This window comes from Lotus japonicus, chromosome 3 (genome assembly GCF_012489685.1).
Source record: "Lotus japonicus ecotype B-129 chromosome 3, LjGifu_v1.2".
NCBI classification, from domain to species: Eukaryota; Viridiplantae; Streptophyta; class Magnoliopsida; order Fabales; family Fabaceae; genus Lotus; species Lotus japonicus.
In genome coordinates, this window is record NC_080043.1 from 94,101,422 (window position 1) to 94,115,502 (window position 14,081).

At 34.7% G+C, this 14,081-nt stretch overlaps 3 protein-coding genes across 3 annotated transcripts; 2 read left to right on the plus strand and 1 right to left on the minus strand.

The window, feature by feature from the left end:
* The first annotated feature begins 1,214 nt into the window (after window positions 1–1,214).
* LOC130747625 (F-box/kelch-repeat protein At3g23880-like) lies at window positions 1,215–3,975 on the plus strand. Its single transcript, XM_057600602.1, has 2 exons — window positions 1,215–2,369; window positions 3,363–3,975. The coding sequence occupies exon 1, from the start codon at window positions 1,222–1,224 to the stop codon at window positions 2,365–2,367; it is 1,146 nt and encodes a 381-aa protein (XP_057456585.1). The 5' UTR covers window positions 1,215–1,221; the 3' UTR covers window positions 2,368–2,369; window positions 3,363–3,975.
* Window positions 3,976–8,249: 4,274 nt separating this feature from the next.
* LOC130747626 (metacaspase-7-like) lies at window positions 8,250–9,562 on the plus strand. Its single transcript, XM_057600603.1, has 2 exons — window positions 8,250–8,783; window positions 8,913–9,562. Exons 1-2 carry the CDS (start codon window positions 8,462–8,464, stop codon window positions 9,413–9,415), a joined length of 825 nt encoding a protein of 274 aa, XP_057456586.1. The 5' UTR covers window positions 8,250–8,461; the 3' UTR covers window positions 9,416–9,562.
* A 145-nt stretch (window positions 9,563–9,707) lies between these two features.
* Window positions 9,708–12,501, minus strand: LOC130747624 (probable amidase At4g34880). The gene is made up of 5 exons (XM_057600601.1): window positions 11,740–12,501; window positions 11,071–11,285; window positions 10,715–10,957; window positions 10,339–10,537; window positions 9,708–10,133 (listed from the first exon to the last, which is right to left on the minus strand). The coding sequence occupies exons 1-5, from the start codon at window positions 12,286–12,288 to the stop codon at window positions 9,780–9,782; spliced, it is 1,560 nt and encodes a 519-aa protein (XP_057456584.1). The 5' UTR covers window positions 12,289–12,501; the 3' UTR covers window positions 9,708–9,779.
* Window positions 12,502–14,081: the final 1,580 nt, after the last annotated feature.

Sequence of the window (14,081 nt, forward strand, 5' to 3'; positions counted from 1 at the left end):
TGACAACCGCCGCATAATGCCCTTTTTTTTTGTAGTGATACTTTTTTTTTCTCACATACTTTTTTTCAATCATCATACGTATTTCTCTAAGCTCTTATTTTTTATTATGATTACATTGAGCTTCCATCTCATTTTTCATCTTCCAATCACATTCAATGGGAGAAAATTGAAGGAGTATAAAATACATGGGTATGAAATCACATTAATCATTTAGTCAGAAAGTCAATAAACTTGATACATTAGAACAAAATCTATAATGGATATAGGGAATAATTAAGAAATTTCCAAAAGATACAACCTGCAAGCTCAGGCACGTTGCTGCTCAATCCCTTCAACCTCATGCAACTCAGGTGCAACATCATGTTGGAATGTTCTTTGCTTAGTTCTTTTCCTTGGTTCAGCATCACATATTGGTGCACGGTTCACATGGTTTTGGCTAGGAACTCTGTTCCACATAATCATTCTTAGCCTGAAACATGCAGCTGATTCCTTATACAATGTCTACGAAACAGGCAGCTTCAAGGGCATCTTTGAGGAGGCTCTATGCGAACATGGAGAAATTACGTACCCGTTTAAAAAACGGTTAAATATGTTTTTTTTGTCTCGAACTATAGCAAGTTTTTGGTTTTCATTTCTATACTAAACTATCTCGATCAGTTTTAACTCCCTTAACTTGTTGGATTGGTTCATTTTCATCCATTGACTAATTTGACATGTGAGGTGGCAGGCCAAACATGCATGGAGATAAAACTTGATGTGCAAATTTTCCAGATTTTAAATCATTTTAATTACACGTGTAAATTTTTAATGATGTTGGCGGAATCATGCATGGCTGCAGCTTCCCTCTATTTCCATAAAAAACTTAAGATAGTCCACTTTGGAAAACCAATATATTTTCTTTTTAGAATAAAGGGAAAAAAACGAATTTTAACCGTAAAAGTAAAAGAAAGAGTAGATTATTTCTAGAGATCTCTAACAGAATGATTATAGTGGGTTGTTATTTTTCAAATAATTTGATTTCAGTTTTTTTAAAATGATAAAATCTTATTAATTATTTTTTTATAATTTAAAAATACATTTTAAAAGAATTTGAAACAGTCTCACTTGAAAGCCAAAAATGCCAGAACTCCTAGTCGTAAGGGAATATAGTTGAGGTAATATATAAGAAGCGTAACTCTTTATGCGAATGGAGTAGCCTTTTTCGGCAACCACCAACTAACCATGGAACACCCACGTCCGTTTCTCCCTGAAGAACTCGGGGTAGAAATCTTATCATGGCTTCCAGTAAAATCCTTAGTGCGATTCAGGTGTGTTTCTAAGTCATGGAACTCTACTATCTCTGATTCTCAGTTCATCAAACTTCACCTTCACCGATCTTATTCTACAAGAAACTTAGATTTGGCCCACCTCCGCTCACTGATAACTTTGCCATTGGAAAACCGTCCAGCAATTGTAGAAACAAGGCCAAGTTGTCTTTTAGAGTACGGCTTCGTTGAAACCTTCAACGGGTTAATTTGTTTGCGTTTTGTATCAGAATATGACCGTGAACTTAAACACTACGTCTCTCGTGTCCGTTTATGGAACCCAGCCACGAGGTCATCGTCTCAACCTTCACCACCTCTAATTCACCCCACCACCTGTTGTTATTTTGGGTTTGGTTGTGATTCTTCAACTGACACCTACAAGGTGGTGGCAGTGATGTTCTCTCAGCATCGGTTCGATCAAGATCGGGAGAAAACGGTGCATGTTTACAACATGGGTGCTACTTGTTGGAGAACAATTCAAGTTCCCCTTCTTCCCTGTATGGATCATGCAAGTGGTGCAGTTTATGTCAGCAACTCTCTTAACTGGGTAGTAGCTCTAACTTGGGATGTAATAATCTATGGGAAAGGTGAATTATTTAACTATGATCCGTACATGATTTTTTCGTTTGATTTGGGAGAAGAAAAATGTGTACAACTGTCATTGCCTTATTGTTCTCGACGTAGAGATGAATTCAACGATTTTATGCCAACTCTTGGGGTTTTGAGAGGTTGTCTATGTATTTGTCAAACTCAAGACAAGAAGATACATTTTGAGATTTGGCATATGAAGGAGTTTGGAGTGCACGAGTCTTGGACTTTGTTGTTTAACATTGCTAACTATGAAAGTATTACTCGAAATATAGATCGATGGCCCTGTCTTACAATGTACATGTCTGAGAATGATGATATCTTGTTGTTGTCAAAATCTATTTATCACCCATACGAAGCACAAGCAGTTCTCTATACACACAAAGACAATGACTTACAAGTCATGAACATTGCTAAAGACATTGGTGATTTCTATGCCAATAATTACATTGAAAGCTTGGTTTCACCTTATTAAAAGTAAGTGACATTTAGTTATCATCCTTGGACTTTATTATTAAATCATGTATCATGCATCCAGACTCTTACGATCATTGTACACTGAAGTTACTTCAATGAAATCAGCTTATAAAAAAAAACTTCAATGAAATCAATTTTCTTTTTTCTTCCATGGTCGTTCACTCGTTTGTATCAATTTGGTATGCACTTATCAGATTCACATGTAAATTTCATTTGAAGGGAAAGTGTAACAATGAAGGTTGAAGTATTGAATTAGATCATGCGAGGAAGTTAAGGATAGTCATAGGTTGTATATTATATTAAATCTTGTGATTGTAAATTTGGTTCCATTGCTTTAAACAGATTTGTGTTGAAACTTGTGTAGTTCAACTTATTTTCCTTTTCCATTACTGTACTTTTGGAGTTTTGATTTGCTTTGATGATCCAACTTTCTGAATTTGACTTTTATTCTATCATTGTTTGATATTTACTTTATATATGCATGGTGTGAGTGGTGACTACATTATCATTTCTTATCCAGTATATGTTTGGTCGTCTATAGTGTGTTAACTATAGGTTACATGAGTTCGTTTAAACAAGTGATCTTGGATGAAGTTTCAAAACATCAGTTGCAACTAGCTACCTTATTATTTGGTTCGATGAAACTAGGATAGCTTGTAATATTTTCCTTGAATAAAGACTGTTCAAAGCAGAGGACATCTTAATATGGTGAAAATGTAAATGATTATCAGCGCTTTATCTAATAGGTGCAAAATTTTGTGATGGCATTTGGTTTGAAACAACTTTTATTTACATTTAAGCATGGCTAAAACAAATAAGCAACCATAGTTTTAGCCATGCTTAATAAAATGGTTTCAAATCCGTTTTTAATGCAATTGGTGCAGATTGCATATGGCTTTACCCACTTTTAATTTGTTACACGTTTTTGTGATAAATGGTTGAAATCAGCTTGTTGGTGGTCACTTTTCTGATATTACTATTTTCCAAATGTAGGAGTATTAAGAGAGATGGAGGAATGCTTGCTTCAGATGTTGGATGACTTTGTCACTCAGAATAGCATATTGGATCTTTACTCTTTTGTTTCCTTGCATCTCCTTGTTGACCGAAGCTATATATCAATGAATGCTATCATGTTAGCAATAATAGATATTATAAATATGCTTTGCTAAAATTTATTCATGATGGATTGGAGGGAAGTGTCAAATACTATTCTTTCACAATTTCTGTAGTTGTTCTGGCTCCTCCCTTCACAAGACTAGTCTTGTTATATCTTATGATCATCACTTTACTACTCAGAAAATGGGTGAGATTAATTGATCAAGTTATTTTGTCTGAGCTACCAACACCAGCTCCATCATGTTGTTCCCTTGAATCCAAATTTTTACTTTTTAACAACTGAGAAATTCCCCTTTTGGTCTCAAAGTCCATCTTACCATCCTATAAACCAACGCTCTCCAACTCCAAGCTGTCATTTTTTCCAACATTTTTGTACATTTCATACATACAATTACAGTGCCTAGTTTCATCTCCAAGAATTGAGAGAAGAAGAATTAGGAAAGTCTGAAGCATTGCCTTTCATATGGTTCAAAATAGTAAAGTATTTTGGTGAAGAATGTAATGATGGAAGTCTAAGAATGTGTTTGGATTTCAGTTTGTAAAACAGAATTTGTGTGAATGTAGATTTGCAAATCAGAGTTTGAGTTAATGTTGCCTGGTTGTAATGTGATTTATGTTTGGATACTTTTATTTCAAAACAAAGTTTCATAAAATGAATCTTATTTGGATAATAATTGTTAAAAGCACTTTTAAGTTGTATAATTACTAAAAAGGGTATGAGTTTTATAATTAAATTAATATAAAAATATAATTTGATTATTTTTTAACTACAGTGAAATTCATAAATAAGCACATTTAGATGAAAGAACCATAGAAAAGAAGAACACTTAGAGAAAAGACTCATTTAGAAAAAAATAAGATCATTATCCTCTAATACCATGCACAATGAAATTCGTAAATAAACAAAGTCACAAAGGCTATGTTTGGTACGCCTAGCTGAAAGTTCAAAAGCTACGTAATTGAAACAAAATTGTTTGGTAAAACTAACTGTTGAACAAGCTGAAATTGTAAAATGACTTAAAAGAACATACTTGTATAATTCTTTTTATATTTAACATTACTTTATTTTCACATTAATACATATATGATATTAATATCAAAATTATTATAAATGTTTTAATTTCACCAAGGTATTTATCATCTTAAAAATACAATATTAATTTTTACTTATTTAATTTTATATATTTTTATTAAATTAAATAGAATAAAACAAATAATTTGTAATTTGTAACATAAAATTATTTGTTTTATTCCAAAGTAGTAATTATTTGTGTGGTATGCATATGAGACAAGTGTGATAATTGATAAGTAAATAAATTCAGTAAAAAACATATAAGACTAAAGGTGAAATTTTAATAAAATAATAAGGATAAAAGTGAGAATATATTTAATAAGCTATAGGCTATGTTTGACATGTTTAGCTGATAAGGAGAAAGGAGAGGAGATTATGACAATGGAGAAAGGAGAGGGTCAATTATGACAATGTGATCGTGTTGATTAGTTTCAATCTATCTATCTATTTATTACAATATAGAAATTGTGAAGCGAGCAATGTAGCAGCCCAAAGATTTTTTATGTAGTGCACCAAAGAAGGGAGTGATGGTCTTTCCTTTGATTGGGAGTCTGGTCTTGCAGAGTTGGTTGGGGACTTCAAAATCCATTTTCACAATTGCCAAGGAGTTTTTCCCTAATATAAATTTGGGTTAAATATTCTTTCCGTCCCTAAACGATAGCGAATTTTTGGTTTCCGTCCCTGAACTAAAATTACGATGGTTTCCATCCCTGTACTTAGTAAACCGTTTGTTTTTTACCCTTTGACCATGTTGACTGCTCATGTGTGATTCTAGCGTGTTGGTCAGTGCTGGTGTGGCGGTAATTATGCCGGTTTTTCAATTTTTTTATTTTTATCAACAGAAAATCCTTTTTTTTTATTTATTTTTTATCACCTTCATATTTACCCCCTAATCATCAATTTAGGGTTTTCAGATAATTTGAGAAAGGGATCGAGACAGACATGGAAGAGAGGAGGCGAAGGCTGTGAAGGTTGCAGCGTGCTCAAATCGAAGGGCGACGAAGAGGTGATTTATGCAGTTGGCACTACCGATAATAGCGTTTGTTGCTTTATGCAGTTGTAACGTTTTATTATTTTATGATTTTTGGTTGGCATACAGATTCAGAGACAGAGCTTAATTGGATCACTCACTCAACCACCATTGAAGAAACAAGTGAGTGAACAAAGATGAAGTGATGATGATTTATAGAAACCAACAACGTGATTAGAAGCTAAGTGAGTAGTGAGGCTACTATGGAGATGTTGTCTTTGCCATTAAACCTTGAAACCACATTCCCTGACAGAGGCAGCGGTTGTTTGAAGCTCACGCCGTTTTCTGGGTTCTTCCTTCGTCATCCAGTAACAGCTGCGGCCAACCCTCGAATGGCATCTTCATCGCTGCCAGAAAGACATTCCTACCATCTGTGCAAGACACCAAACATTCGTTGCTCGCGTGAAATAAGGGCCCGATGGAGATGGAGGACTGGGCGACTCCGGCACAGACGCGATGATCACACTCTCTGATATTTGAGGACGACCCTAGATCGCCGAGAACTCCCCACGTTTTCCTTCGCCGCTTTAACATTCTTAGGCCGACCGTGAGGACAGGGTATCGGAGGGGAAAATCAAAAGCGGGATCATCACCAAAGTCAGCAACATTCACCTTAAGATAAAGTGCACTCTTTAGAAATTGATCTCTAGACCTTCCCACCCTAACCTATATGTCTCTCAACTCGTACCACTTGAAGTATTATATTATTTGGGGACATTTATATATAATTTGGAAATAGTACCCTAGTTTACTAATTAAATACTAATTTTGTGACCAATACAATTTTTCTGTGTGTCGTAGAATCATGAATTTAAAACCCTTACTTATCAAAGAATAATGCCATGGCATTCCAATGACAGGTATAATCTATATGAATTTTCGGTGTAAAATAATTTTTTTACAACACTAAATAAAATGATATCACATAGCATCAAACATTATCTTTTGGAATTAATTCTATTAAAAAAAACATTTGGAATTAATTTTAGGATAATTACCTAATATAGAAGGATCAACAAAATTTCATACCAAAATCACATGCATGATTATTTTAGAGATAAATATGAAAATGGTCCCTAAACTATGAGCGAAAGTTGGTTTTGGTCCCTCGCCGACGTAACTTCTGGAAATAGTCCCTCCGGTGCGGCGAAACACCGTGCCTGAGATTTGGTCAGCCATTTCCGGCACGGTGGTTCGCCTCACCGGAGGGACTATTTCCGGAAGTTACGCCGGCGAGGGACCAAAACCAGCTTTCACTCATAGTTCAGGGACCATTTTCATATTTATCCCATTATTTTTTTTGGTACATCGGAAAATTAACAAAACAGAGAGAAGAAACTAAGGAACACCTAAGGAATCCTTGAGCAGTAGAACTTGAAGCTCTGAGCTTGGGGATTCTACTATCCGCAAGCCGGTAGGGGGGGAGAGGGCTCCTTGCCGTGCAAGCCAATCCGCTGAAGCATTCCCCTCACGCGGCACCCAATCTAGGGAAACCGTCCACTCCCTAGCCAATTTATGCAATAAGAATTAGCTCTTTAAGATTATTTCGTTGAGAAATAATCAAATATACTTTCAAATTTGATAAATTTTTCACTTGAGTATCATCTCTCGTTCATAAGTGTGTCAATTTTTTTAAAATCCATTTTCAATTTCGACACAAGTGTACTCTGTCAGTTGTTTATCTTAAGTCACTTTTTGTAAGTTTTTTTCTTTAATATAAGACTTTTTTTTAACATTGAAAAGAATATAAGTCATTTTCTAATATCTATAAAACATTATATAAATTATTCTCAATTTACCCTCATATTTAATATGAAATAGATGGTGAAATTTTAAAATATTTGGTGAGAGAATTCATAAAAAGTTAAACAAGGATAATTTAGGAAAGTTAATAAGTTTTTTACAAATTTATTGTTGAAAATTAAGTAAAAGTGACTTATATATTCATAAAGAGAGTATAAATTAAAAGTTTCAATTTAAAAATCCAATTAACCAAATTTTATGACCGCAACCAGCACCCACCGGTTTATAAAGAGTAATGATATATACACACCTTATTTTTTAAACACTCAATTTCCACTTCTTTTTATTTCTATCTCTCTCATCTTATCATCTATCACATCGCATATTTTCTCTTTCTTACTTTTTCTTTTCTTCCTAACTCTCTCATCATTCCACCTCTTCACCTCAAAAGAGAGGTGTGGATAAAATATTACCCGTTTATAAATGTATCAAATAAACACCCCATAATAAATTGACATGAGATTCATTAATCATAATTTTTTTTTCAACCGCCTAATTAAAATAAATGCAACTTTACTTTATCATATAAAAAAATTAAAATGAAATTCTAGGGTATAGGTTTGGTACAGTCCTATATATATCTATCAATCACTTAAAGTCTTAAACACTTATTTTTATTTCTTTTTGGGATAAATACGTGTATGACTATTAATTGCTAGTCTGCTAGATGTAGTTGTTATTGATTGGTCCTTGGAGTGAGGCATGGATCGTTGATTGATGGAGGGCTGTGATGGTACCATGCTATGATCCAACGGTCCATGAGAGAGAGATGAAGCACAAACCGCCAAAACCACATGGTTTGGTAAAACCGTGGGCAAAACCGCTTGGCCATGCTCAACACGCTATCATACGGTCTGCTACTCTGCTGCCCCATGCCCAACAACTCACATGCAGCACTCTCTTTGTTCCAATGAGTCCAAACTCATTTCTTTCATCCTTTCAAATTTTTTCCCTTTCTTGCAAATGTACTGGCTGTTGAATTAAATACCAAAAAAATGAAGTTCAATCTCAACCTCTATATACCCCAACATTTCCATCTTCATTCTCCACTCCATTGTGTTAAACTTAAAAATGAAGAAAGCACTTATGATTGGTATCAAGTATCCAAACCAAGTTCCAAGCGAACAAGTGATAAGCAGCTACAATAATATTGACACTGTCCGGGATAAGCTTGTTACACTTAAAGGATTCGACCACAAGAATATCACCATCCTAAAGGATGATGGTGAAACGGATCCCCCAACTCAAAAGAACATAGAAATGTACGTGGATTCCGCTGTTACAGCTGCAATGAGCACGGGTGATAAGCTCTTGATTTATTTCAGCGCCCATGGCCGTCATGACAAAGAGGGTGAGTTGGGAATACTTGCCAGCGACCTTCAAGTCGTACCAGGTATATTTCTTTTCCTGCGCTATTATGAAAATCAGAAAGTTTTTATCCCTTCCACCTTTCGTTTCCTTTACTATTTAAGTTCTAATGGTTGACTTATTTATTCATTCACCTTTAATTTATTTTCCATAGGTCGCTTCTTCAGAAATCTGCTTAATCCAGCTAGAGAGAAGACCCGTGTTACTATGATATGTGAAGTTTGCGAATCAAGCGCCTTCTTTCCAAAGGACTACTTTGGAAGTAGGCCCTTTGGAACTATGGTCGATTCAGCAAAGGAATCTCTACAGCTATTCATTGGTACAAAACCCATTGCAAAGGGTCTTGTCTTTTTTAGTGCAAGTAGAGAATTGAGTGGAGTTGAAAGAAGCCTCCCCAAGGAAGAGAGAGAAAAGCTCCTTGCTGTGCAGAAATGTGCTTCTAAGGGAGTAGAGGTCACTTGCCCCCTTGGGGTTTTCACCGCTGAGTTGGTAAATTGCTTGGTGGAAGCTGATAAGGAGGGAAGAAGGATCACTAATAGAGAGCTTATAAACTCTATTCAGTGTCAAATTGAACTGAATAAGGGCGTGAACAGCTCTAAACAAATTGCGGGCATGGAAGGGGATGATTGTCTGGAAGATTTTTATTTTTCAGATTGATATGAATGTAACTTTAACTTTTTAAATGTTTTAATTTAGGCAAGCTTAAAAATGCTGTTTGTGTTTTAAACAGCAGCCATGCTCCCCTATAATGACCAATAATAAAATGCTATGATGCCATGTCATCTTTTTGACTAGTAAATTTTATATTATAAACTTTAGTCCCCAACTTTTTAAGTTTTTCATTTTAGCCCCAAGTTTTTATATACTGCATGTATCTTTTAAGAAAATTTCATCTAAAATGGTTCAATTCCACTCTGCGAAATAACACTACATACATAAATTTATCCAAACTAGACCTGATTTTATTGATCAATTCTTAAATCATCTGTTATCCTTCAGTACATGGTATCCCTTTGGTAAATTAAAAATTAGGTGGAGGCTTCCTTGCCTTAGTAGCTTGCTCAAAGTCATAAGCAATCTCAATTAATTTTGGCTCAGTTCCCTTTAACCCCCCAAAAGAGATGCCAAATGGCAATCCATTGCTATCATACCCAGCTGGGACAGTGATTGCAGGATACCCTCCAATTGCTAAAACCCTAGAAGCATCAGAGCCTAAGGTCACTAGTGCATCCAATTGATTCTCCTTCATCAGCTTCTCAAACCCATTTTGTGATAATTGCTTCATCATCTCCATTGCCACATATTCCTTTTGTCCAAAGCCATTGGTCATATTTGATGCAATAAACAAATCCTGTCCAAACTCATTTGTCTTTTCCTACAAATGCACAAATAGTTCATTATTGCTAAATCAAATTAAGAAATTGATAAAGCCAAAATATAATGTTTTTCAAATGATAGTTTCAAATATTATAAATATAAGATATAAATGATTGATCAAATAAATTTAATGAATATAAAAAAAAATTACTGTCATATAGAAGATATATATAATTAACTGAGTGATAGTGGATTGTACTTACTAAACCAGGGTTATTGAAGTTGAACTCAATAATCTCAGTTAATGACCTCACAGGAGAAGAAACAAGTTCTTGCAGATACTCATTGATGGACAACTTGAACTCTGCTAGTAAGGCTATTGCTTCACCACTTTGGAAAGGATTGAGAATAATGGTCACATTTGCTATTTCCAAATTATCTACCACTGTTGCACCTCTTTGCCTTCAAATTGAAAAAGCAACATAATTGATCTCAGTGTTCATATTAAACAAATTTTCCCTTTTTTTTGCATTTTAATGTATAAAAATATAGTGTGTGCCAGTGAAGCTTAATTAGCAAAGAAGGCCATGGCAATGTGGTATTATTCTCAAGCAATTGGTGAGCACTGTTTTTATTTACCTTAACACATTAAGATGATCATCAAAGATGGAAATGGCATTGGATCCATTAAAGGACTTGAAAAAAGGGTCCCTCACAACACCAAGTTTCTTTCCTTTAAGCCCTTCTTTCTTGAGGAACTGCTTATAACCACCTTGAGGTATAAACTTGGCTGCTGACTCTGTAGCTTCAGAGTCTCTGGGATCAAACCCAACAATCACATCAAGCACATGAACTGCATCTGAAACTGTCCTGCATATTGGCCTACACAAGTGCAAAAACACATATCAACCTTCAGCAAGCTAATAAGTGATGTATGTTAATATGAAAACAGAACAAAACAGGGGAAGACAGAGCAAACCAGAGCAAGTTGTTACCCAATTGTATCCTGACGAGGTGAAACTGGTATGACACCTGCTCTGCTAATGAGTCCAACGGTGGGCTTGAACCCCACTACTGAGTTGTGATCAGCTGGGCAGATAATGGAGCCATCAGTTTCAGTCCCCAGTGAAACTGCAACCATGTTTGTTGCCACTGAAATAGCGGGTCCAGAGCTAGAACCACATGGACTTTGAGACTCCACATAAGGATTCTGTTTATTAGAAAAATTCACCATTTCGTTACATACTATTCTAATGAAATTATCTACAAGAGAAGTGAAAAATGTAATAGATTGGTTCTGGGTTGGGGCTACAATCAATTTTTGGTGCAGTGACTCCCATTAAGGTTCTCCACCTTAAAATAAAGATCAAATTATTTTAACTTCAATGCAATAAATTATATGTAAATCATGTTCTTAGAATTGATTTGCGCAATGTTAGTTGACTGAGATTGCTTAACTGCACAATGATTGCACCAAAAATTGATTGTCAGATGGTAATGTGATATGAAAATTGAAAAAAAAATCCATGCAAAAGTTAAAGTTGACATGAAGTTTGTTTGTATCAGAGTGAAGAACATTTGTTAGAATTTTTCTACTAAAACATGCACTAGATAAACAACAATATAAAACTCTTTGATCCGCATCCAAACAGACTCATACTAACCAATGCTTGTCCACCTCTGGCGCACCAAGCTTGTGGCATGGTGGAAGAACGAACCCCATACCACTCACTGAGACTAGCTTTCCCAAGAATCACAGCACCAACGTCTCTCAGCTTCGCCACCACGTGCGCGTCTCGTGGAACCCTTGACCCGAGCAACGCAAAAGACCCTGCCGTGGTGTTCAGCTCATCCGCGGTGGCAATGCTGTCCTTGAGCAGCACGGGCACCCCGTGCAGCAATGAACGGTTCTGATTTCCTCGCCTTCTCTCGCGATCAGCCTGGTCCGCTTGATCAAGCGCGTCCGGATTGACTTCCAGCACGGCGCGAAGTGTAGGATTGAGGGCTTGAATCCTCTGCAGGTAGAAGTCAACAAGTTTCCTGGACGTTAGGTGGTTTTGTGTGAAGGCTTTTTGTATGTCCTCTATAGTGGCTTCCTTGATGTTGAAGCTGAACCCTTCTTCATACTCAACTGCATTGATCACATCTCTGAAAACCACTGCTAATAACACCACACAGACATAAAACTTAGCTGTTGTTGTAATTGTTCCCATCTTTTGATTTGTTGAAACCAAGGCAAGATGGAAACTAAAGCTACTAGCAACTATACTATATATACCAAGTTTAATACATTAATGTGTCACATTTGACATTTATATATACATTAAGCTCAGAAGCTGAGCCTACAGGACACAGGCTACATGGGATTAGGCTGGGCTCGCCGGCGCTACCTTAGAAGACCACATGTGAAAGCTTCTTCAGCAGGATCACATATTCACAACTGAATACTACAAAGTTACAAATTACAATAAGGCATTTTTAATTGGTTTTGAGATAAAAGTACTAATATCCCTCTTTGCGGTCCCCTATCCCTTTTAATTATGGCAGCTAATAGTGGAAGGAATATACATATAGTATATGTACATGCTCAAGGAATATACATATATATGCATTCAACTCTGATTCATTCATACGCACCACTTAGGAGGAAAGAGATCATCTTCTTCATAAACACCATACATATAGTATTGATTAACTAGCTAGATTGAAAGCTGATTATGTTTGGAGATTTGTGAACTTCAATTTCTTGTTCGAAGGAGAAATGTTTATGAAGAAACCACGTATAGTATTTTTTTGAAAAGAAAAGTGATTTTGAAAGACTTAAACCAAACAGAAAGTGTAAGTCTTAAGACGGAAAGAATTTTCAAAATTATTGAGACCTCAATAATTATTGATTCTAAAGTGCTATATCTATAGACTAAGATTTCTTAAGGTTTTTATACGACTGCAAAGTTCAAATAATGAAATCTTATCTTATTCTAATCTATAAAATATAATTCTAAAATCATATCCAAACATCTCAATAAAATTTTAAATTTTTAAATATATTTACAGTCATTTCTGACGAGAAACTGAAAAAGTGAGGGTAAATATCTCAATATATCAAAATTCTAATCTTACTATTTTAATATTCAACAAAATATATGTTGAGATAAGATATTAGGAGATATCTATTCGTATTATTTTCCGGAGAAAAATATCTATAAGCATATATATATCTACTGAGTTGAGTTGAGACATGGTAGTGGTTGTTCAGAAAGTAAAATGTTTATTTAGTAATTTGTAGATGGATATTTTAACATTTAAATATCTAAATAGAGCACAAATATAATTTCACTTTTTTAGATGTTACTAGTTTTAATAGCAAAATATATCCCGTAAAAAATAACAAAATATATCATATAAAAATAGATGTACGACTTTTATGTTATAATATCATAAGTTTTACTATGTTTTGTTATTGATATTGATTAATATATTTAGAATATAAAAAAATATTATTTAGTTACACACGGTTGGACCACGGTTCAACCTCAGTCCAACCAATAAACATTAAACCGGTGTCGTTCTATAAACATTCAGTAGTATTCATTCATTAAATCGATAAAGTCATAACTAGAGTAAACTTATTGGGTATTTTCAGTAGATTTCAAGAATTTTTAATGAATTCCATATTAATTTACTTCAGCATCACACAAAAAGTTGAGTTCAAATCAAATTTTCTTCAAATAGTATAGCACGACCAATTTCATGGAAATTCTTCAAAAAAACCTAAACATTCATTTAATCATATTTCTTAAGTTGGCCAACTAAACATCACATCATGATGCCCTTATATGAAAATTCTCTCAAATTTTTGTATCTATTTAATATGATATTTTTTATTGCACCAAATTATCTCCACAATCATGAGATTATTCTCAACTCTGAAATCACATTAAAAGGTATTCTTTCCTCAATAAATTCTTCTCGAATATCAATGTTTGAAATTGATTGAAAATTACGG

Excerpts from the sequence above, each read along its gene's own strand:
- LOC130747625 (XM_057600602.1), top strand. The coding sequence starts at position 1,222 with ATGGAACACCCACGTCCGTTTCTCCCTGAAGAACTCGGGGTAGAAATC.
- LOC130747626 (XM_057600603.1), top strand. The coding sequence starts at position 8,462 with ATGAAGAAAGCACTTATGATTGGTATCAAGTATCCAAACCAAGTTCCA. Across the intron at positions 8,784-8,912 it reads CGACCTTCAAGTCGTACCAG|GTCGCTTCTTCAGAAATCTG; the intron begins GTATATTTCTTT and ends TATTTTCCATAG.
- LOC130747624 (XM_057600601.1), bottom strand. The coding sequence starts at position 12,288 with ATGGGAACAATTACAACAACAGCTAAGTTTTATGTCTGTGTGGTGTTA. Across the intron at positions 11,286-11,739 it reads CCAGAGGTGGACAAGCATTG|AATCCTTATGTGGAGTCTCA; the intron begins GTTAGTATGAGT and ends TCTAATAAACAG. Across the intron at positions 10,958-11,070 it reads CCTCGTCAGGATACAATTGG|GCCAATATGCAGGACAGTTT; the intron begins GTAACAACTTGC and ends GCACTTGTGTAG.